Source organism: Hylobates moloch, unplaced genomic scaffold (assembly GCF_009828535.3).
Source record: "Hylobates moloch isolate HMO894 unplaced genomic scaffold, HMol_V3 SCAFFOLD_4, whole genome shotgun sequence".
Taxonomy (NCBI): Eukaryota; Metazoa; Chordata; class Mammalia; order Primates; family Hylobatidae; genus Hylobates; species Hylobates moloch.
Window position 1 is genome coordinate 160,382,747 of NW_026652279.1, and position 23,540 is coordinate 160,406,286.

General features: G+C 40.9%; 1 protein-coding gene across 1 annotated transcript in view; it reads left to right on the forward strand.

The window, feature by feature from the left end:
* Window positions 1-13,388, forward strand: part of TM9SF2 (transmembrane 9 superfamily member 2) — a 63,743-nt gene extending 50,355 nt beyond the window's left edge. Inside the window, exons 13-17 of the mRNA XM_032151193.2 lie at window positions 1,942-2,101; window positions 4,064-4,215; window positions 5,303-5,414; window positions 9,057-9,228; window positions 12,689-13,388. Of these exons, the coding sequence (XP_032007084.1) occupies window positions 1,942-2,101; window positions 4,064-4,215; window positions 5,303-5,414; window positions 9,057-9,228; window positions 12,689-12,756 (664 nt within the window). The 3' untranslated portion in view covers window positions 12,757-13,388. The remainder of the gene's footprint in view (window positions 1-1,941; window positions 2,102-4,063; window positions 4,216-5,302; window positions 5,415-9,056; window positions 9,229-12,688) is intronic.
* The last annotated feature ends 10,152 nt before the right edge of the window (window positions 13,389-23,540 follow it).

Consider the following 23,540-nt stretch of genomic DNA (forward strand, 5'->3'; position numbering starts at 1 on the left):
CCATCTCATTTCTTTTCTATTCCCAACAAAGTGCCTTAAAAAAAATAGTCTATACTCCTTTCTTCTCATTTTCTCAGTAAACATTTACAGTGTAAAGCCATGTCATTCGTATTTTTCTCCATCATTTTACTGAAACTTTTAAGTTTACCAGTAATGTTCCCATTTTCAAATCCAGAAACCATTTTCCCTGTCTCTGCTTCTCTGTATTGTCTAACATTGGAATACCTTCTCCTTGAAACTCCTTCCTTTTTTGGCTTCATAAAAATTATCCTGTGCTGGTTCTTCTTTTATGTCTCTGATCAACCCTTCTGTGATTGATATTCTTCATCCTATTCTTAACAGTGGGTGTTAACCAGCAGGTGAATAGAGCATGCTAAGAACTCAAGTATTCAGGGGCAAGGGGACTTGGTGTTCACCTAGGAATAGAAGGATCATTTAATAACAGGAAATCTAGTCATACAAGTCTACATAAATAAACACCTGCATATAATTACTGCAACAGATGCAGTAGAGTGGCCTTTGATAATATTGAGCATTGTTTCAGGTTTTAAAAAAAATTTATAGAGAAATATTTCCTTCTTTTAAAAAGAATCTTATCTCTAATTCAGAACCAACATCACTGATAATAAAACACTAGGGACATTCTCAGTAAATCTCTTTCATGGCTTGTTATTTAAGTTCTGTTCACACTAAAGGAGGAAACAAAAAGGTGGATTTCATCTTATTATTTATAGATGACATTATTTGTATACAAAGAACACCAACACATTTTAACTGTAAAACTTGTAGAATTAATAAAAAGAGTTTGGCAAAATGGCTAGGTATCAACTAATATTCCAGGATCCTTAACAGCACCATTAACCAGTTAAATGTTTTAATGGTAGTGGTAGTTGTGCTGGGAAGAGGGCTCTATTCCCAGAAAACCCATACAGTACCTGAAGTAACCTCTCAAAGTATGCACAATCCATATGACAAGCCTACAAGATTATTAACTCGAAAGAGATGGAAATTCGCCATGTTTCTTAATGAAAAGATCAAGCATTGTGAAAGTGTTTGGAGAGTCCAGGGGCTGCTGAGATGGAGAATACAGAAGTAGGCCCTGTATCCATGGCAGCGTGCTAGATGTGGCACCATGAGCCAGAGGAACTGTTAGATAAGTGATGCTGGGACAGCTGATCCTCTTCATGAAGGGAGAAAGTCGTCAGTCCTAGGTGGAGTCAAACCTAAATGCACCAGGCGTAACTACTGTGTGAAAATATGGAAGAGCATCTTCATGATCCCAGGTTAGGGAAGGCTTTCTTCTCTTAAGCAGAGTGCACAAAGGATAAAGGGGAAAGTGGTTGCACTTAAAAACTATGTGGGGGAAGTACAGTGAATATTGTATGATTACAACCATATTTTTAAAAATGTATTCAGAAGAAAGACTGAATGGAAATTAACTACACACATTTAGATGTCTGGGTTCAAAAAAAGCCACAGACTGTGACAAGATATTTAACAAGGAATTAGTAAGTAGAATATGTAAATAACTCATATACATGACTTGGTAAGACATGCAGGTCAAATGAAAACCGAGCAGTGGATGTCAGCAGCCCATCACAGAAGGTAAAACCAAAAAAGCTGGCAAACACCAGACGCCTGCTGCAGTTTTCAATAGGAAATACAAATTAAAACAACAGAATTGACAATTCCAAGTGTAATGAAAACATGTAAAAAACTGACTTTCATAGGCTGCTGGGAGGAGTTTAAGTTAGGCAAAGCCAATCTGAAGAGCAATTGGGTAGTTTCTAGTCATGTTTTACATTCACACATCCTGTGATGCAGCAATTCCACTTTCTTTGTATATATATATTAGAAACATAGAAGTTGTAATATTAATTACATACTACTGTTGCATTTTGTTATCTCTGGTTTTACCCAAAAGCCTGTTGTGTCTTTCAGGATTGTATTTGCTGACTTCTTTATAATGAATCTGATCCTCTGGGGAGAAGGATCTTCAGCAGCTATTCCTTTTGGGACATTGGTTGCCATATTGGCCCTTTGGTTCTGCATATCTGTGCCTCTGACATTTATTGGTGCATACTTTGGTTTTAAGAAGAATGTAAGTTTATAGGTGTTAACTTATTCAGATGAATTTTAGCTGCAGAAATTAGCATATGCCATCTCAAAAGATATCATAAAAGTGTGTAAAGATGTCAACTTGTCCTTTAAGATCTGGATTTCATAGAATATTTTTAAAATAGTATTATTTAGGAGCGTGGTAGAGGTTACAGATCTAAACTTAGGTTTCAAAGTTTTTTAAGTAAAGAGAAGCTAATGTAGATTAATTGGGAAAGAAATGCTGATATAAACTAATGAAAACATTCATTCATTCATTCATTTAGAGATGGAGTCTCATTCTGTCACCCAGGCTGGAGTGCAGTGGCGCCATCTCGGCTCACTGCAACCTCCGCCTTCGGGGTTAAAGTGATTTTCCTGCCTCAGCCTCCCGAGTAGTTGGGATTACAGGCATGTGCCACCACACCCAGCTAATTTTTGTATTTTTAGTGGAGACAAGGTTTCATCATGTTGGCCAGGCTGGTCTTGAACTCCTGACCTCAGGTGATCCACCTGCCTCGGCCTCCCAAAGTGCATAAAGCTTAGCTAAGTAAACAGAGAAGAAGTCACTATAAGAAAAGTAGCTGCAGAGTAAGAGTAGCAAATGTTTGTGGTTGATATGTAGCTTTGAAATAAATTGTAACTGCTGGAAATAAATTGTATCTGCTTCCCTGCTAATATTGGATTTTAAGGAAGATTATAATCAGGTTTCAGTCCTTCCTCCGGTTTCTCTCTCACCCTCCAGTCGGCCTTCTCTCACTTTGCTGCCCACTCCTGCCCTCAGGCTAAAAGGAAAAAAAAAAACTTATTCTTCCGTCTCATCGGTATCCTTCTCTAACCGCACTTCATTATCCCTGTCCTTTTCTGAAAATATCAAGTCCGCAGGGTAAAAGAAAGACTGTGTGGTTAGTACGCTTTGTGAGCAGGACCCGGAAGGCCCTGGCGGAAGCTGGCACTGTTCCACAGCCTCCACTGCACTTTCATGCCTGGCTGCTGAAGGATTTTTTTAAACTTCTTCGGCATTTTGTTTAATTTATGACTTTATACCTCAGAAGTAGTGTACTGACAGGGTTTGAATTTTTTAATTACGTTGATTAAACAATTACTTGAAATTCCAAAACTTTGCTGGGTTGAAGTTTATAGTATTTCTATTTAATATTAGCCTGGGAAATAAATAAAAGTTGATATACGTGATTCTCTTCCTGTATACTCATGTATCTACATGTAAAATAATAATCTAGTCTGCGGAAGTATGGTCTTAATGAAAATACCAAGTTTTAAATTTTGGTTTATCATCACAAAAGCTATAGAAGGATATTTTTGAGCTTTCGTACAAGAAAATGACTTTCTACATCTGTACTGTCTTCCCCCCTCATGTGGCTGCTTGTGTACTTTAGGTTCCACTGATTTTTATACTGCCATGTAGTGTGTCATGAAAGGGAGAATAGTCGAGAACATCACCAACTCCTTATGGTCGTAAAGCTTCATACAGCCATTCATTTTTGTTTTCATGTTCTTAAGTCTTAGTAAAATTGAGCAATTTTGATAAAGATGACATTGCCCACCTCCAAATAAAAATACATGGACCAAAATTCCAGAACCAGCTGATTTCTTACACTACATATGTAATGAAAATGAAGAGCCTAACTCTACCTTTTTATTAACTATTATTTTCCAAGTATTCTCTTATCTCCTGTGTACTTTTTCCTGTGTCTAAAGCCATTAGTCAGTGGATCACTGCTGGAGACAGTATTAACTTGTTCCAGTAGACAGACTGAGTATTGTACCTGATGGTACCTGGTTGATGGCTTCTAAAGACAAATTTCAGTTTGATGTCTTAAGTAGACTTCATTGCCATTAGTGACAGTATGGAAGCTGAAAAAAAGAAGGTAAATAATCTTGTGCGGAGAAGAATATTTAAGACAGATACATAATTATGAATTCTGCCTTCCTTTCTTTACTGAAGGCCATTGAACACCCAGTTCGAACCAATCAGATTCCACGTCAGATTCCTGAACAGTCATTCTACACGAAGCCCTTGCCTGGTATTATCATGGGAGGGATTTTGCCCTTTGGCTGCATCTTTATACAGCTTTTCTTCATTCTGAATAGTATTTGGTAAGCTAAGGACAAAGTCCTCTTATTCTCATTACCATTATATGTAATACTGCTTTTTGTTTGTTTATATGGGTTACTATTTGTATCCTATAAATGTAAGCAGTTCTTCAGTAACCAGAGATCTTAAAAGCCAAAAGCTTATTTTTATCTTTTCTATGTGGGAAGAAGAACAATAATGATAACAGCTAGTATAATATGAATTCAAGGCTTGTTAATTCTTACTCTTCCTTAATTCTTATTACTTCATTCTCAGAACTCTGTGAGGTGAGTGTTATCCCTATTTTACAGAGCTGTAAATGAGGCTTTGTAAGTTGAGTAATTTGCCTGTGTTACACAGCAACCCTGTGACAGAAAATTCACTGAAGTTTCTCCAAACCTATGTCCCTAACTAATCTGCACTGTTCAGAGAAGATCCTCTGAACACTTGTTGGAGGGGATTGGTGAAGGGATTGGTCTAGATGACCTGCAGAGTCCTTTGCAATTCTCAGATGCCTTCATTCTCCGATTGCTTGTTCACATGTAAAAACTCATAATAGTCATTTTGAGCCATTCTGTGTGTGTGTGTATATCTATATATAGTGTTATATCATGATTGTTATTGGATCACATTGACGTATGTCACAGAAAGTACCAAGGTTGGAGGTTACAGAAAGTTAGAACTAAATTTGAGCTTTTAAGTGATTAGAACATATCTTTGCTTCTCAATCGTTATACTAATTTTCCAAATTCAACTGGTTTTATTATACGTGATAAGAAACGGTTACCTATTCTTAGTTGGCTCTGCCTTTTCAGTCAGTTTTTATCAAATATCTCTGGGTCACCAGGAGACGAGTAGGCTAGCCATATGTAAATAAGTAGCAGTTTCAGGCCTCCCTGAGCAGGAAGGTAAAGTCAGTGATACTGACATATCCTTCCTACTCCTCCCCTTCCCCACCCCATCACCATCCCAACCTATGATAATTCGTCTTGTTTGGTTAGTTGAGAGAAAAAGCAAACCTTTTCAGTTCAAGAAGAGTGAAGAGATTGTGTTATGTATTGCGTCAGATTGAAAGTATTTATAGTTTCTTCTTGACGTGTTTGATTATAGGTCACACCAGATGTATTACATGTTTGGCTTCCTATTTCTGGTGTTTATCATTTTGGTTATTACCTGTTCTGAAGCAACTATACTTCTTTGCTATTTCCACCTATGTGCAGAGGTATGTATTACCAGTATTATGTTAATTTGTAGACAGTATTTATAACTTTGGCATATTGCAATTTGTATATTATTAATTAAAATAATTTCTGTAGATGTATGTTTATTATGATAGACGTTGACCTGTATTCCTAAATCAAATGCAACCTTCTTTAGGATTAAGATATCCCAGTTCGGTATATTTAGTTAGAAATTACTATTAGAGACTTTAACTTGTTAATTTTCTGAGAATACTATGTTGTGCTTTTTACTGTTGTTTTTTAACTGACTTAAAAATTAATACTTTTGTGATACAAATATTTATATCATGCCTGAGATAAAAGAATATAAAATCATATATTAAAAAATACAAAAAAAATTTTAGACTGAGAATTTAATAAAAGTAAACTAGTAAGAAAGTTCATTAAAAAGTTTCTATAATCACATTGTAATGAGTTCTATTCATGGCAGCACCAAAATGATAGTATCCTTATGTAATAGGTAGAATTCAATTTTAAAAATTTAGGTTGTGTTAAATCTATTATTTAATATTTATTGTCTATATTGGAGGAAAATCTAACTTTATTAAACTTAGTGTGTTATTCAAAAAATGGAGGTTAAATTTACATAACAGAAAATGAACCATTTTGAAGTGGACAGTTTAATGGCACTTAACTGCATTTACAATGTTGCACCACCAGCACCTCTGTTCAGTTCCAGAATATCTTTATCACCCCTAATTAAAGCCCTATACTTGCTAAGCAGTTGCTCCTCATTCCTCACTTCCCCCAGGCCTTAGCAGCCAACGGTCTGCTTTCTGTCTGTTGTGCCTGTTCAGACATTTCTTACAAATTGAATCATATAATATGTGACCTTTTGTGTGTGGCTTCTTTGACTTAGCATGTTTTCAGGGTTCATCGTATTGTGGCATGTATAGTGGTACTTCATTCCTTTTTTTTTTTCTTTTTTTTTTTTTTGAGACGGAGTCTTGCTCTGCTGCCCAGGCTGGAGCGCAGTGGTGCGATCTCGGCTCACTGCAAGCTCCGCCTCCCGGGTTCATGCTGTTCTCCTGCCTCAGCCTCCTGAGTAGCTGGGACTACAGGCACCCACCACCATGCCCAGCTAATTTCTTTTTGTATTTTTAGTAGAGACGGGGTTTCACTGTGTTAGCCAGGATGGTCCCACGGCACCTGGCCACTTCATTCCTTTTTATGGCAGAACGATAAATTTGTTTATCCATTTATCCATTGGTGGGCATTTGTATTGTTTCTACTTTTTGGCTGTTGTGAATAGTGCTGCTGTGAACGTTCATGTACAAGTGTTCGTTTGAGTACCTGTTTTTGGTTTTGAGGTATATATCTAGGAGTGGAATCACTGGGTCATATGGTAGTTCTGTTCAATTTTTTGAGGAACTGCCAGACTTTTCCACAGTGGTTGTGCCGTTTTACATTCCCACCGGCAGTGGTGTACAAAGGTTCCAATTCTCCGCATCTTTGCCAACATTTACCTTCCATTTTTGAAAAAGTTGTAGCTGTCTTCATGGGTGTGAAGCGGTGTCTCATTCTGGTTTTGATTTGCATTTCCACAGTGACTAATGATGAGCATTTGTATTTGTGTTTGTTAGCCATTTGTATATCTTCTTTGGAGAAATAGCTATTCAAGTCCTTTGCCTATTTTTAAATTTGTCTTTCTGTTGAGTTGTAAGAGTTTATTTATTTATTCTGAATAGTAGATCTTTATCAGATTGTTATTTGCAGTTCCGGTTCTATAGATTATCCTTTTCACTTTCTTGATAATGTCCTTTGCACAAAAGTTTTAAATTTTGATGAGGTCAAATTTATCTGTTTTTTTTTCTTCTGTTGCTTATGCTTTTGGTGTCATATCTAAGAATTATTGTCAAATTAGGGCTGAGTGTGGTAGTTCACGCCTATCTGTAATCCCAACACTTTGGAAGGCTGAGGCGGGAGGATCGCTTGAGCCCAGGATTTTGAGACCAGTCTGGGCAGCATAGTGAGATCTTGTCTTTATAAAAAATAACAAAATTAGCTGGGCATGGTGGCATACTTGGGAAGCTGAGGTGGAAGGATCACTTGAGCCCAGGAGGTCTAGACTTCAGTGAGCCATGATTGCACCACTGCACTCCAGAACCTGGGCAACAGAGTGAGACCCTGTCCCCTACCCCACCCCCCCACCAAAAAAAGAATTATTGCCAAAATCAAGGTTATGAAGATTTACCCCCCACATTTTCTTCTAAGTTTTATAGGTTTACCCATGTATTTAAGTCATTGATCTACTTTGAGTTAGCTTTTGTATTTTATGTGATGTAGTGTCCAGCTACATTATTTGACATGTGGATATCCAGTTATCCAGCACCATTTGTTGAAGAGGCTGTTCTTTCCTCATTTAATGGTCTTGGCAATCTTGTCAAAAATCAATTGGCCATAGATGTATGGGTTTATTTCTGGACTCTCAATACTATTCCAGTGGTCTATATGCTGCCCTTAGGCCTGTACCACACTATTTTGATTACTGTGGCTTTGTAGTAAGTTTTGAAATCAAAAAGGCTGAGTCCTCCAGCTTTGCTCTTTTTTATAATTGTTTTGACTATTTGGAGCCCCTTGCAATGCCATTTGAATTTGAGGATTAACTTTTCCAGTCTGCAAAAATGGAATCATTGGATTATTGGAATTATGATAGGGATTACATTGGATCTGTAGATCATTTTGAAGAGTATTGCTGTCTTAACAGTGTTAAGTCTAACAGTACGTAAACACGGGATGTCTTTTCATTTGCCTAGGTCTTCTGTCATTTCTTTCAGCAGAATTTTAGAGTTTTCATTGTGCAAGTCTTCCACTTCCTTGGTTGAATTTATTCCTAGGTATTTTATTCTTTTGGGTGCTATTTTAAATGGAATTGGGTTTTTTAATTTCCTTCTCAGATTGCTCATTGCTGGTGTGTAAAAACAAAACCGACTTTTGTATGTTGATCTTATACCCTGCAATTTTGCTGCATTTGTTGATTAGCTGTTGCATTTGTGTGTGTGTGTGTGTGTGTGTATTTAGGATTTTCTAGTCTTAGTTTGCTTTTCGAATATATTTGTTTTTCACATATTCCAAAGGGCAAGAGAGAGTGAAGTGTTCTCTTTTAAAAGATCTTCTGTTAAGCTATAAGCCACTTAAAAGCAGAAGAGCTATTTTAATCATCTGCCTTGTTTAAATTATGTTAGTAATAACTGAAATTGGATTCCAACCAGGCCTTAATAGAATAATCTTCTTCCTAATACAGAGTTGACCAGACTTGAATACAAATAATATTAATGTCAAGCCCTGTGAGTAAGTTGTAAGCTATTTGCGCATTGCTTTTCTTTGGGAAGAGTACATTTTGAAATACAGCCTAATGCTTTATTATTCATAAACAGTTTAAGCTGCTTCCACACATTTTTAGCCAGTTTTTAAGCAGCCCCACCAAAGACAGTGGGTGCTTCTTAGCACCTTTAGTGAGGAGAGTGGAATGGGTGAAGTTCAATAGGAGAAAGACCCTGGAACTGATAGCAGAAATTAGATTGGGGACTGTCTCATTTATTATGCTTGCTTTGAACCTTAGTAAGCTACATCTTATCTATTAATTGGAATGTAATTCTTGTTCTTTTTTCTTTACTACCTAGGATTATCATTGGCAATGGCGTTCATTCCTTACCAGCGGCTTTACTGCAGTTTATTTCTTAATATATGCAATACACTACTTCTTTTCAAAACTGCAGATCACAGGAACAGCAAGCACAATTCTGTACTTTGGCTATACCATGATAATGGTTTTGATCTTCTTTCTTTTTACAGGTAAAATTAGAATTTAAGTGATTATTTTTATTTTGTAAGTTTTTAGACAAATAATTTATAAATGTTTGTCTTTTTAAAAACCCATGAAGGCTTATTCTGTTAGTGCTCCCATATTTAGTCCTCAGCACAGCTAGGCATAGTTGGGTCTGCCCACCTGTGAGTTGCATAAAGATGATGAAACAGAAGCTAGGGGAAGAAGGCTAAACAGGGTCATAGTTGTGGTAAAGGTTCAGGGATGTGTGGGCCAGTACAGCTCATGGTTTTCCTCTGTTAACCTCTTAAAGGTACACACAGTCTTTTTTTTTTTTTTTTTTTTTTTTGCCACTTCAGAAATAGGGTAGAAGCTATAGTGACTTAAGTTTACGAGTAAGTAGAGATTGAGGAGGTGAAGTCGAGATGAGACTGAGAGTAGGTAGGGGATATCAAGGAAAGATAATGGGACATTCCTTAACCTAGAAGCTTTTATCTCCACTTTAAAATTCAAGCATTGAATAGGCTATAGTGTGTATTTTATTGGTATTAATTTTATATATGTATATATCTTCTCTATCCAACTAGATAAAAGTTTTCTGTATCTCACAGCCCAGGGTGCTTGGTAAACATTTGTCACGTGAGTGACTGAACTTAAAAAAGGAATTATAGCACCTTTCTTTGTCACAAGTAATACTGCACGAAGTGTGCATCTAAAATTTTAGCTCATCATGCATGTTATGGAAGAAAATGCAGGAGCCAAAAAGAAAAAAGAAAAAAAAAATTTTTTTTCCCCCCACTTAAAACTGTTCTACCTTTCACTCATCTGTTAGCATTTCAGAGCCTGGAATCGGGTTTTGAAGGGCCTCTGCTGCTCTCTCAGGCTTAAGGCACTTCCATCGATTCTGTATTCCAGGTCATTGATCAGACATGGTGGGGTGCGTGTCTTGGTGCTGCGTGATAAATTTAGGTGCAGAGCTGTAAATTTTAATAAATCATCTATAAAACAGCAGTAGCCAGTGAAACAAGGAATGACTGTTTTTGTGCTGTGTGTCCGTAAATGCATATAGAGAATAATTTATTCCTAGCCTACACACAAAAAATAACAATCATTGTGAATATCTGTTGTTTTTCCAGACATATGATACAGAGAATGATAGCTTAACCATCACTTAAATTTTATTGATTTTTATTTTTCTTTATTTTATTTTTTTTTGAGACAGAGTCTCACTCTATCGCCCAGGCTGGAGTGCAGTGGCACAATCTCAGCTCACTGCAAACTCTGCCTCCCGGGTTCATGCTATTCTCCTGCCTCAGCCTCCCGAGTAGCTGGGACTACAGGCGCCCACCACCGCGCCCGGCTAATTTTTTGTATTTTTAGTAGAGATGGGGTATCACCGTGTTAGCCAGGATGGTCTCGATTCGTGACCTCGTGATCCTCTTGCCTCGGCCTCCCAAAGTGCTGGGATTATAGGCGTGAGCCACCGCACCCGGCCAATTTTTTTTTTTTTTTTTTAATGGAGTCTCGCTCTTATCACCCAGGCTGGAGTGCAGTGGTACAATCTTAGCTCACTACAACCTCTGCCTCCCAGGTTCGAGTGATTCTCCTGCCTCAGCCTCCCAAGTAGATGGGACTACAGGTGCCCGCCACTGCACCCGGCTAATTTTTGTATTTTTATTAGAGACGGGGTTTCACCCTGTTGGCCAGGCTGGTCTCGAACCCCTGACCTCAGATGATCTGCCTGCCTCGGCCTCCCAAAGTGCTCGGATTGGGCGTGAGCCACTGCGCCCAGCTGATTTTGGTTTTTAAAGTGTTATATTTTCATTCATTCAGAGTTGAATTTTGTAATCTGAATTATGGGGCCATATCAAATTGAACCAACCAGTTAAACCAGTGACTTATAGTGTGTTTCACTTTCTTCAATTTTATTTTTCCTTTAGTGAACAGGTGGAACGGTTCTGGATAAGGGAGTAGTGAGCCCTTTAAATGCCTTACCTTTCTCTAAAATAGGGTATGGTCTGTATTTGCTTCAGTACTCCAAAGCAATGCCATTTTATTGTATTTAAGTCAATCCATTTTACAAAACAGAATTATTCTGTCACAAAAGGAAAGACGCCACTTTTAGAACGTACATATATTCCATATTAAGAACAAAATTAAGTAACTAAAGTTTCTTAGAGTTGCCTGGATAGTGATTAAATGTTCTTCTCATCTTAAAATATTGTTTGTCATCTTGAAATTTATGCAAGTAAGTACAAAGTTATATAAATATATTGAGTTTTCATTATTGCTTTTCTGAAATTAACCCCAGCCCTAGCCTGAATAATAATCCTTTTGACTATGCAAAAAGTGTATTTGTACGTCCTCCAAAACACACATAGTGCTTTGCATATAGTAGGGCCTCAATACATGTACAATGTAAGGATGGATAGAATGATGTTTGTAATTTCCCACGGTAATGTCCCATGTATAGTCTCTTGATTTAGAAAATCTCCTTTAATATTTTCTCAGAGTACTGCATTTAAAACAATGCTGAAAACCATTGGGACTTTAAATGTAAAATTTATACAAGGATTATTTATAGCCCCTTATGTGTGCGTGTGCAAGGAGTACTATGCTTGAAGTCAGAAAAAACGCATTTGAATTCTGGCCACAAGTACCATCCATGTGACCATGAGACAGTCACTTAACCCCTTTGAACCTCATTTTTGTCTCATTGAAAGAGTGTCCCCATCTAGCATTCAAAGTCTTTGGGATCTAGACTGATACCTGAAAATCAAGCCATACACTGTTTTCATGAATTACCTCATTTACTCTACAGAACAGTCTGTGGAGGCAATGAGGGCAGATAAATTTCTCCCTAGTTAATATGATAAATGGGCTTGGAGATGTCAGTGGACTTGCCCAAGGATAACACACACAGCTCGTGACAGAGCTGCTCTGTTCTCTGCTACCATGCCGTCTCTCATTTTCAGCTAGGATGCATTTTTGTTATTATCCTAATCATGTCACTTTTAACATTTTGTAAAAACTTACTGAGTTATTATAATTCTTTGAAGACTGATAACTTCCAATAACTGTACTTAGAAAATATCCCCATTTAATCATTATTTGAACCTGTGTAATGTATTCATCTCATACCTTAAAAAATTCTAGTAGCGTTTTCCATTTTGTTATAAAATATTCTTAAATAGGAAAGGACAGTTGACATCCTTCAGTCTTTTCTATGTAGTAAGGAAAAGAATGTGTATTATAGAAAGCTTAGGTAATCTTATAGTAGAAAAAAGTTCTACCAATTTTTGTAAGAAACTTGATTTGAGGTGGTCATATATTTTTCAGACGTGCTCATAGATCTGTAGTATATTCCTGGTGGGTAATAGTTTATAGTTTTGCGACTTTTTTAAGGAACCAGTCATTGTAAGTCTGTATTTTTGTGTAAAGTATGACACTTCCTTTGAAAGGGGTTTATTTTTATTTTTTCTCTTATAGGAACAATTGGCTTCTTTGCATGCTTTTGGTTTGTTACCAAAATATACAGTGTGGTGAAGGTTGACTGAAGAAGTCCAGTGTGTCCAGTTAAAACAGAAATAAATTAAACTCTTCATCAACAAAGACCTGTTTTTGTGACTACCTTGAGTTTTATCAGAATTATTGGCCTAGTAATCCTTCAGAAACACCATAATTCTAAATAAACCTCTTCCCATACACCTTTCCCCCATAAGATGTGTCTTCAACACTATAAAGCATTTGTATTGTGATTTGATTAAGTATATATTCGGTTGTTCTCAATGAAGAGCAAATTTAAATATTATGTGCATTTGTAAATACAGTAGCTATAAAATTTTCCATACTTCAATGGCAGAATAGAGGAGGCCATATTAAATAATACTGATGAAAGGCAGGACACTGCATTGTAAATAGGATTTTCTAGGCTCGGCAGGCGGAAAGAATTATTTTTCTTTGAAGGAAATAACTTTTTATCATGGTAATTTTGAAGGATGATTCCTATGATGTGTTCACCAGGGGAATGTGGCTTTTAAAGAAAATCTTGTATTGGTTGTAACTGTTCATATCTTCTTACTTTTCTGTGTTGACTTCATTATTCCCATGGTATTGGCCTTTTAAACTATGTGCCTCTGAGTCTTTCAATTTATAAATTTGTTATCTTAATAAATATTATAAAAATGTCTTCATTGCATCATTACCTATTATATATTCAAGGAGGTTCTGTAAATACAGATCTACTTACCAAGGTGTTTTGAAATGACTTATACTATTTTATCAGATTTTACTGGATTTTGTTAATGTAACACTTTCTGAGTTTTGATCTGAATGGAATTTCACTGTGTAAGGCATTGTCTAAAATGTTCACTGTGAGGCAGTAGAGGAGGTTGAGTCATGCATATCTAGACAGACGAATTACCTGCAAGTACTTAAGGTGGGCCTTACTACGTTGTCGTTAAGGAGTTTCTATTTTTGACTTGTTTTTCAAAATACAGTATTTTAAGTCAGGTTTTATTACCTGTACATTAGCAGTGACTAGCAAGTCTTCATCTTTATGATTTCATTGTTTTAATTTAGATTTCACAAACAGTTTTACTTCTAAGAGTTAAGAAATGCACTGTCTTTCACATTCATCTGACTAATTGAAATCCATTTATGTAGAATATAGGAATGGGGGGTGATTCTGAAGTATCAGTCTGCTTGTATCTGTGAGCATATTCATTTGTATTTTAGGGTCTCTCTGCTTGCTGCTTAGGAGAGCAAATCAGATACTGTCGTTAAACTTACAACTAAAATTATTAGCTGTCATTTATATGATATTGCTGGGTTCTTACTGAATAATTTTTTTTTTTTTTTTTTTTTTGAGACAGAGTTTCGTTCTTGTTGCCCAGGCTGGAGTGCAATGGCGAGATCTCGGCTCACCACAACCTCCACCTCCCGGGTTCAAGCGATTCTCCTGCCTCAGCCTCCTGAGTAGCTGGGATTACAGGCATGCGTCACCACGCCCGGCTAATTTTGTATTTTTAGTAGAGATGGCGTTTCTCCATGTTGGTCACACTGGTCTCACACTCCTGGCCTCAGGTGATCTGCCCGCCTCAGCCTCCCAAAGTGCTGGGATTACAGGTGAGCCACTGCGCCCAGCCTTACTGAATAATTTTATGTCACTGTCCTTTTTTAAAAAAACAGACCTGTTGGTTTTGAAGAGTAAAGGAGGAGCTCTGGTCATTTTTCACATGGAGTATTTAAGATAGAAGAGTTTCTTTCAGTTTTATATATCTCTTGTGTTTATTTTTTATGGGTAGAGTTGTCCCTTAGTATTTATGGGAGATTGGTTCCAGGACCCTTGTGGTTACCAAAAATCCATGGATGCTCAAGTCCTTGATATAAAAACGGCAAAGTGTTTGCAAATAATCTATGTGTATCCTCCCATGTACATCTCCAGTTAACTCACAATACCTAATACAATGCAAGTGCTCTGTGAATACTTGCTATACTCTATTTTCCATTTGTATTTTTATTGTATTGGTTTTTTAAAATTTATTTTCAAGCATTTTTGATCTGTTGTTGCTTAAATCTGCATATGCAGAACCCCCAGATAAGGAAGGCCAACTGTAATTCTCTTAAGGAGCTGTTGAGATAGGCTGGTTGACTCAACAAAGAGAAGGTTTTACTTTTTAAAAATCCTGATTCAGACACCAGATTAGTTTTTATTGGCCAAAGTTAAGATTCTTCCGTTTTATTTTTCCTTTAGTGAACAGTTAGCTAGTGATTTAAAAGTCAGCTGATAGATTTGGTGTAACTTTTTCTTCATTTGGTTTTGTTTTGTTTGTGAGACGGAGTTTCACTCTTGTTGCCCAGGCTGGAGTGCAATGGCACTATCTTGGCTCACTGTAACTTCCGCCTCCTGGGTTCAAGCGATTCTCCTGCCTCAGCCTCCCGAGCAGCTGGGAGTATAGACACCCGCCACTGCGCCCAGCTAATTTTTTGTATTTTTAGTAGAGACAAGGTTTCACCATGTTGGCCAGGCTGGTCTCGAACTCCTGACCTCAAGTGTTCCACCCCCCCGCAACCTCAGCCTCCCAAAGTGCTGGGATTACAGGCGTGAGCCACCGCGCCCGGCCTTTTTCTTCATATGTTTAAGTAACCGTATTTCACACGTAAACAGTGGAGAGGCAATTGGGAAAATGAAATTGGAGTGATAAAGGAAAAGACTTAGGAGGGAGGGAGGGCGGAAAGCCGAGGAAGGAGACAGTGACAAGGAAGGCGAGCCAAGTGAGGAGGGCGGTGGAGAAAAGACCCCTCTCCAGGGCTTGGATCCCGCCGTCCTGAGGGGTGCGCTGCTGCGGCTTTCCCAGAAAGTTCTCCAGGAAAGCATCCCTCGGCATGGCAGGCGGTTAGAAGCAGGGGTCCATCTCCTTAAAGCTTGAGTATAGCCTGGGACAGAAACAGTTGTGTTGCGCATGTTGTGAGACCCCAGTGACCACGAACCCCGGGGAGAAGCCTTCTCCATGAGCCATGATAGCCGCAGGCAGCTGCGAAGGAGGGGGACATGTCGCCAAGACCGGGAAACTAGGTAACTGCAGTGTTTTCCTGCTGGAGAAATGGCCTTCTGCCATTCCCATGCCTTCTGTCTGCCCAGGTCATTTCTGGAGACCCAGCCGTGCTACAGGGCTGTCCTGCTCGCTGGCTAAGGGCGGCATTCTGTCTGCATTTGCCTCTTTGCCCCGCACATCAAGAAGGCCGTCCAGGCCTTCAGGCAGCGCCCTAGCTCCTTGGTGTCTCCCACGGTTTCTGCAACTGTGCCTTCACCTCGAACCTAGTTACAGCCTCACCCCGCCTTCTTCCTGTCTGTTCGAGAGTCTTTCCTCTTTATTTTCCCTTCTGTGTTCAAACCCTCCCTCTCCATGCTTTCCATTTTAAAACACGTCCAACTTTCTGCTAATTGGTTTTTTTTTTCCTTCTTTTTTAATGAAAACCCGTCTGACCGATTTCTCCCTCTTCTCCTTGCCTCTCCCACCTGGCTTTGCCATCGGCTTCTTGCTTTCCGAGGATTCGGCTGGGAACCTTGTTGCCGAGCTCTCCAGCGCCCCCATCACCTGGTCCAGCCCTAATTTTACCAGCTCTTTACTGACAGGACACTCAGTCTCTCTTGGAAACCTTGTCCTGAAAGCCGTGTTCCTCATAGTCTGGGTCTGAACCTTCCGCCTGGAATCCCCAGGAGACTGTCACAAATATGTGCTTGCCCTGCACGCGTTCTGGAGAAGTGCGTTAAAACAGGAGACGCTGCTTACCCACTTCTCTTCCCCGTAGTTCCGCCTCTGTCAGTCTCCTCTGGGGGCTCCACTTCTGCCTGCAGCGGCAGTTGCTGCTGCCCTATTCCATCTTTCCCTCTTTGACCTACTTCTCACTTGGTGTTCTCCGTCCAGTTTCACTCTGGTGTTTAGAGTCAGCGCCTCCATCACCACTCACAGTACCTGCTTGCTGCACAGCCTGCGTGGTCCTCGGGAACACTCATGGTGTACAAAAGTGAGCGCATGGTGTACAGAAGTGAGCACACTGCCCTCCGTCCCCAGCTGCCGCTCCCCTAGAGGCCCTGTCTCCGGTGGGGCCATTAGCTGCTTCATCCCCTGAGCGGAGCTTCACAGCTCCCCTGGGTGCCCCTTTCAGTCGGTCACCGAGTATCCTCCAAGTCCTCAGATCCATGGCTTCTTGCCCACCCCTTCCACCCCTGGCGCCTGCGGTGACGTCCTCCTGGACTGCTGCAGCGACGCTGGCTGGTTCCCTGCTCCATGCATGTTCCTCCGCAGGGAAACCTGCTAGAGCTGCCACAAACCACACCCCTGCGCTGTCCATCTCCCTCCATGACCCAAGCCATCCATGAAAACCACCTGTTCATGTGATCTACCCAGGAAATTAGAAAAAGCCCTCCTTGGCTGGGCGCAGTGGCTCACGCCTGTAATCCCAGCACTTTTGGGAGGCCGAAGTGGGTGGATCACCTGAGGTCAAGAGTTCGAGACCAGCCTGGCCAACATGGTGAAACGCTGTCTCTACTAAAAATACAAAAACTAGCTGGCCGTGGTGGCGGGTGCTGTAATCCCGGCTACTTGGGAGGCTGAGGCAGGAGAATCACTTGAACCCAGAAAGCGGAGGTTGCAGTAAGCCAAGATCAGACCATTGCACTCCAGCCTGGGCGACAAAAGCAAAACTCCATCTCAAAAAACGAAAAAAAGCCCTCCTATAGGTGTGACGAAAGCATAAAAATCGTAATCTTAAAACTTCTTAAGACACAGAAGTGATTAAGGGCTTCCTTAAGCAAACTATTTCCGACATTGGTCATATAAATTTGTTTTAATACACAAATTCTATTGCACATTGGAATTTGTAACATTTTGGTGACAAGTGAAGAAAACCTAAAAGTCTTTCAAATGCAGCTGCTTCAAAGTTCTGGACCATGTATGAGTCTCATGTTGCCAAAAGCCTTGTTTTAGACCTGATAAAAACATCAAGACAAAGCATTTTAATATAGATCTGTTTTAGGGGTGTGTGTGTCTGTGTTTAGAAACAGGGTCTCACTCTTGCCCAGGCTGGAGTGCAGTGGTGCAATCACAGCTCACTGTAACCTCGACCTCCTGGGCTCAAAGCAGTCCTCCTGCCTCAGCCTTTCAAGTAGATGGGACTACAGGTGCAGGCCACCACTCCTGGCTCGTTTTGTTTTAATACGTGTATTAGTTTGCAAGGGCTGCCATAATAAAGCACCACAGACTGGGTGCCTTAGACAACAGAAATGTATTTTCTTATGTTCTGGATGCTGGAAGTCCAAGCGCAGGGTGTCCACAGGTCTAGTTTCTCCTGAGGCCTCGCTCCTGGGCTTGCCCACAGCCACCTTCTCCCTGTCCCTGTGTCTTCAAATGGTCTTTTCTCCATGCATGCACATCCCTGGTGTCTCTTTGTGTGTCCAAATTTCCTCCTATGAGGACACCAGTCAGACTGATAGAGCCCACCTGTAATACATATAACCTCATTTAACCTGAGTCACCTCTTTAAAGGCCCTGTCTTCAAACACAGTCACATTCAGAAGTACTGGGAGTTAGGGCTTCAAATATGAATTTTAGGAGGAAACAATTTGGCCCATAATACACTTCCTCTAAAGATGCTGTATCAAGTGACAACAACAGGATTCTTTTTTTCTTTACTAGAATCCTTTCGGCAGTAAAGTCAAAACCATCCACTGAACCAAGCGCCACAGGGAATTCACTCTTGGATCACTGTTATGTCGGTGACCCCCGCCAGAAGGAACTCTATTGCGGGATCTGGCCAGCAGCCTCCAATGCAACGGGGCTCTTTCCTTGTTCCTAGGTAGATCAGCAGGTTGAGAAATAATAGACACACACAAGATAGTGAAAGCTGGGTCCTGGGGGGTCACCACCTTCTGGTCCTGCGATGCCGCCAATGCACTGGATTTACCAGCATTTATTGTTAAGTTTAGTGAGGGTGCGGGTAGGTTAGTGAAGGATTTAGAGTCATTTGATTGTGAAGTGAGGTGGTCAGATGGGGATGAAGTAATTCTTTAACATAACATCTGTATGCAGAAGCACAGTATAGAGATAAGAATTTACAATATAGTGTGTGCATCAGTAATTTCTAACAGAGCCTTAAAGCAGAAACACAGTCTTTCCATAACCTATGGTTAGCAAGATATTAATCAGCAGTAACAGTTGCAGCAAAAGCTGGTTACAAATAATCCATAGAAAGAGGACGTAAAGCTAGACAACCGGTTAGAGCAGAAATTCTCAGAAGGGAGTATGCCTTCACCCTAAAGAGGCCTAGAAGGCAAGATGAGGGCATTTATAGCCCTATCTTATCCATATGGACAGGCGCCCCCCCATGCGTCCGTTTATAGGCTCCCCACAAGGGTCGCATTCCATTCCCAGAGCTATGAACATCTGCTTTTCTGGGATAGGAATCTTGGTGATGTGAAACCCCCCTGACTGCACGTCCATTCATAGGCTCTCTGCAGGGGGAAGCACATCACCTGCTGTTGGCTCATTCTGGCAGTCCAACCTGGCATTGTCTTTACACAATCCTGCATGCAACTTTGTACTTACAATAATCAGGAGCATTTCATCTTTTATTCCGTAGCAATAGTTTCAGGGGATCTCCCTACAGAACTCAGTGTCTAGGGTCTAGGGTGGCACTCCTCTGGCCAGGGCTCCCACACCTGACAGACAAAGCCTGGAGATTAACAAGGCAACAAGGGTATTGGCGCCATGACAAGGCCTCTGCAAGCAACTGGAGAATTATACCCCATAGAGGATAAAGGGTTTTTTCCTGGGCTTGGTTTGTGTTCTGTAATCAGATAATTGTTTTATTTGAGAAGTCTTGTTTTCGATATAACCAAAACTGCTCAGGAAAAAAAAAAAAAAAAAAAAAAAAGCAGGGTTGGTGGGGTGGATGCAATGGCTCATACCTGTAATCCTAGCACTTTGGAAGGCTGAGGTAGGAGGATTGCTTGAGTCCAAGAGTTCGAGACCAGCCTGGGCAACAAAGTGAGCCCCCATCTCTACAAAAAAAAAAATTGGCATGGTTTCATGTGCCTGTGGTCCCAGCTACACAGGAGTCTGAGACAGGAGGATCACTTGAACCCAGGAAGTTAAGGCTGCAGTGAGCCATGATTGCACCACTACACTCCAACCTGGGCAACAGAGTGAGACCCTGCCTCAAAAAAAAAAAAAAAAAACTCAGCTATTTGGAAAGGTTTTTTAAACCTTTTAAAACCCTCAGAAAATGGCCAGGCACGGTGGCTCACGCTTGTAATCCCAGCACTTTGGGAGGCTGAGGCGGGCGGATCACGAGGTCAGGAGATCGAGACCACGGTGAAACCCCGTCTCTACTAAAAATACAAAAAATTAGCTGGGTGTGGTGGCGGGCGCCTGTGGTCCCAGCTACTCGGAGAGGCTGAGGCAGGAGAATGGCGTGAACCCGGGAGGTGGAGCTTGCAGTGAGCCGAGATTGCGCCACTGCACTCCAGCCTGAGCGACAGAGCGAGACTCCATCTCAAAAAAAAAAAAAAAAAAAAAAAACCCTCAGAAAGAAAGATCTCTCCCTATGAATAGCAGGACATTCTGGGGCTTCATTAATATGTAAATATATGTCATTAAGAAAATTTTTTTCTGGCTGGGCACAGTGGCTCATGCCTGTAATCCCAGCACTTTGGGAGGCTGAGGTGGGTGGATCACGAGGTCAGGAGTTCAAGACCAGCCTGGCCAGTACGGTGAAACCCCATTTCTATTAAAAAGTACAAAAATTAGCCAGAATGGTGGTGCGTGCCTGTAGTCCCAGCTACTCAGGAGGCTGAGACAAGAGAATCGCTTGAACTCGGGAGGCAGAGGTTGCAGTGAGCTGAGATCGCGCCACTGCACTCCAGCCTGAGTAACGATACGAGACTCTAAGACTCTGTCTCAAAAAAAAAAAAGTTTTTTCATATTTATATTTTGTGTTCTGTAGCCCAAGTATATGGTGACCATAATTTATCTGCCTACAAGGTTCTATATGTAGAAAATCATACTTTTCTTTCTCAGATATTTTGATGGAACCAAACCTGTTTCCTATGACTGATTTGTTCTCTCCTTTACTATGTAATTTGAAGTCTAAACACTAAAAATCACTGTTTCTTCACATTCTCTTGCTTTTGGAATTCCACTGGAATTTTTTTTTTTTTTTTTTTTTTGAGACGGAGTCTCACTCTGTCAACCAGGCTGGAGTGCAGTGGTGTGATCTCGGCTCACTGCGAGCTCCGCCTCCTGGGTTCACGCCATTCTCCTGCCTCAGCCTCCCGAGTAGCTGGGACCACAGGCACCCACCACCACACCCGGCTAATTTTTTGTATTTTTAGTAGAGATGAGGTTTCACCGTGTTTGCCAGGATGGTCCCAATCTCCTGACCTCGTGATCCACCCGCCTCAGCCTCCCAAAGTGCTGGGATTACAGGCGTGAGCCACCACGCCCGGCCTTCACTGGATTTCTTCACCTCACTCTCTTGAACTTCATATCCGCATGCTCAAATTTGATTCTTTTTTCCCTTTTATTTTTTGACCTAATGATTATTTGACATTCTCATTAATAATGAATTCTTTGGCTGGGCACGGTGGCTTACGCCTGTAATTCCAGCACTTTGGGAGGTTGAGGCGAGTGGATCACCTGAGGTCAGGAATTTGAGACCAGCCTGGCCAACATAGTGAAACCCTGTCTCTATTAAAAATACAAAAACTAGCCGGGCGTGTTGGTGGGTTCCTGTAATCCCGGCTACTCGGAAGGCTGAGGAAAGAGAATCGCTTGAACCCAGGAGGCAGAGGTTGCAATGAGCCAGGATCGCGCCACTGCACTCCAGCCTGGGTGACAGAGCGAAACTCCGTCAAAAAAAAAAAAATAATAATAATAACATAATTAATTCCTTTATGTAGTGAAGAAGAAAGCATGGCTCTAAAAAGTCCTGTTAATTCCTTCGGATATTTTTGGCCAAAAGTGGTCTAGGCCACGTGAATGGTGTTGACCATGATAAATAAATAGCACTATAATAGGTCACAGGTCATTAATTTCTCTGAAAAGAGTTAAATATGAGATAAAAGTTGGAAATGATATATTTAAGGATTAGAGTCCGCTTTTTAAAAGGTTTTTACTGATAGATTACAATTAATGACATTGTATACATTCAAATTTAAATCAGGTTTTAAAAATACGCTAAATGTTTTAGGGTTAGCATTATTATCAAAGAAAATCATAGGCTGTCCAAGTCAGAGAGAACAAGGCTCCTCTGGCTCATGCTAAAGCCAGGCAAGTTGTGCCACAGTTGACGAGGACCATTTCCTAGACAGTGGTGAACTGAGGCAGTGACTCTGTTGACTGGGAACGGCTCATAGCCAGCTCTAAGCTGATGTGAGCCACACTGGCATGAGCCACACTGCAGGGCACTCCTGCTGGCTTCCTGCTTCAGCATTGCCAAGGGAAAGGAGCTGGGGACTTAGAACTCATCCCAAGACACTGCCACGGGGCCACAGCCACACTACAGGTCCCCTCTCAGGTGGCCACCACCACCAGGACCCAGAGCGACCTTCCAGACTTGCCACTACTCTGCCCTGGATGATGTGACTTGGAAGAACTTTGCCAGCCCCTTGAGGAGAGGAGACGTGCTGACACACTGATGATGCTACAGAATCGAAGGGGCAGAATCTTCTTTCCGGACATTGGTAACCTACATGGGAAGGACTGGGAACACCTGGGTGTAATGGATTCGCTTCACGCTGGAGAAATGTGAGTTGGTTGTTGCTGGAATTGCACAAAGTAGCCCCAGCAAAAATCCCTTCCTACTCTGGCAAACATGCTGGCAGACAGTGACAACTAGATGCAGAGATGCGTGTTTGGGTTAGCTTTCATCATTCCAGAGCCACCCACCCCCTTCGTCAACCTCCTCCTGCCCAATATATCTGTGGTGCGTGTACGTGAATGCACACTCTCTGTGTGTGAGAGAGGGAGTGTGTGTGTGTGTAAAGTGCAAGAGGAGGTGGCATGAAGGGACACAGGCTGTAGTGTCAGCTGAGGGTGTGTTTCACTCCGGCTCTAGGACCCCTGAGCATCTCAGTATAGAGCCCTGGGCCAGAGTAATGTCTCCCCATCCTGTGCACTCTGCACTCCTAATGCACTGACGTTTGCCAGCTCTCCTCCTATCTCAATATCATTCATATTATTGTCTACCTCTGCTGGCCTGTCCTCCAAAATACATCACGAACTTCTCACAGGCAGGAAGGGCCCCTTCTATTTGTCTCTGGCTCACACCCAGGGCATAAGAGTACTTTGCACATAGGAGGCGCATATTTATTGACTGAAACTAGGAATTTAGATGAGAAGTGATACTGACTTTAAATCTCTCAGTCATCGTTTAATAGGATGATTTAAAGACACCATTTCAATATTTTGTTTAGCTCTCAGACTCTAGGACGTGCTATCTTGATTCCGTAAAATTATGTGTTTCACTGTGCGTCCACAACATCGCCTCATACACTTGTACTACGTTCACTGACAGTTGTTAAAACAAATCAGCACCGGCAGAACTTGGCCCGCTCCTCTCCACACTTAGCTGAACTGTTACCCATGGAACCAGCCCAAACAGAAAGCTACAAAGAGGCTAATTGAAATCAGAATGCTGGGTCGCTTCTCATTCAAGCAAAACAGATGGCCCTTCTTGCCACACTTCTGTCAAACTTGAGGGGGAATGATTAAAAGCATTTTCAACTCCCACACACGCTGACTGGGCTCCTTAAAGGAATTATACACAGCTATTGAAA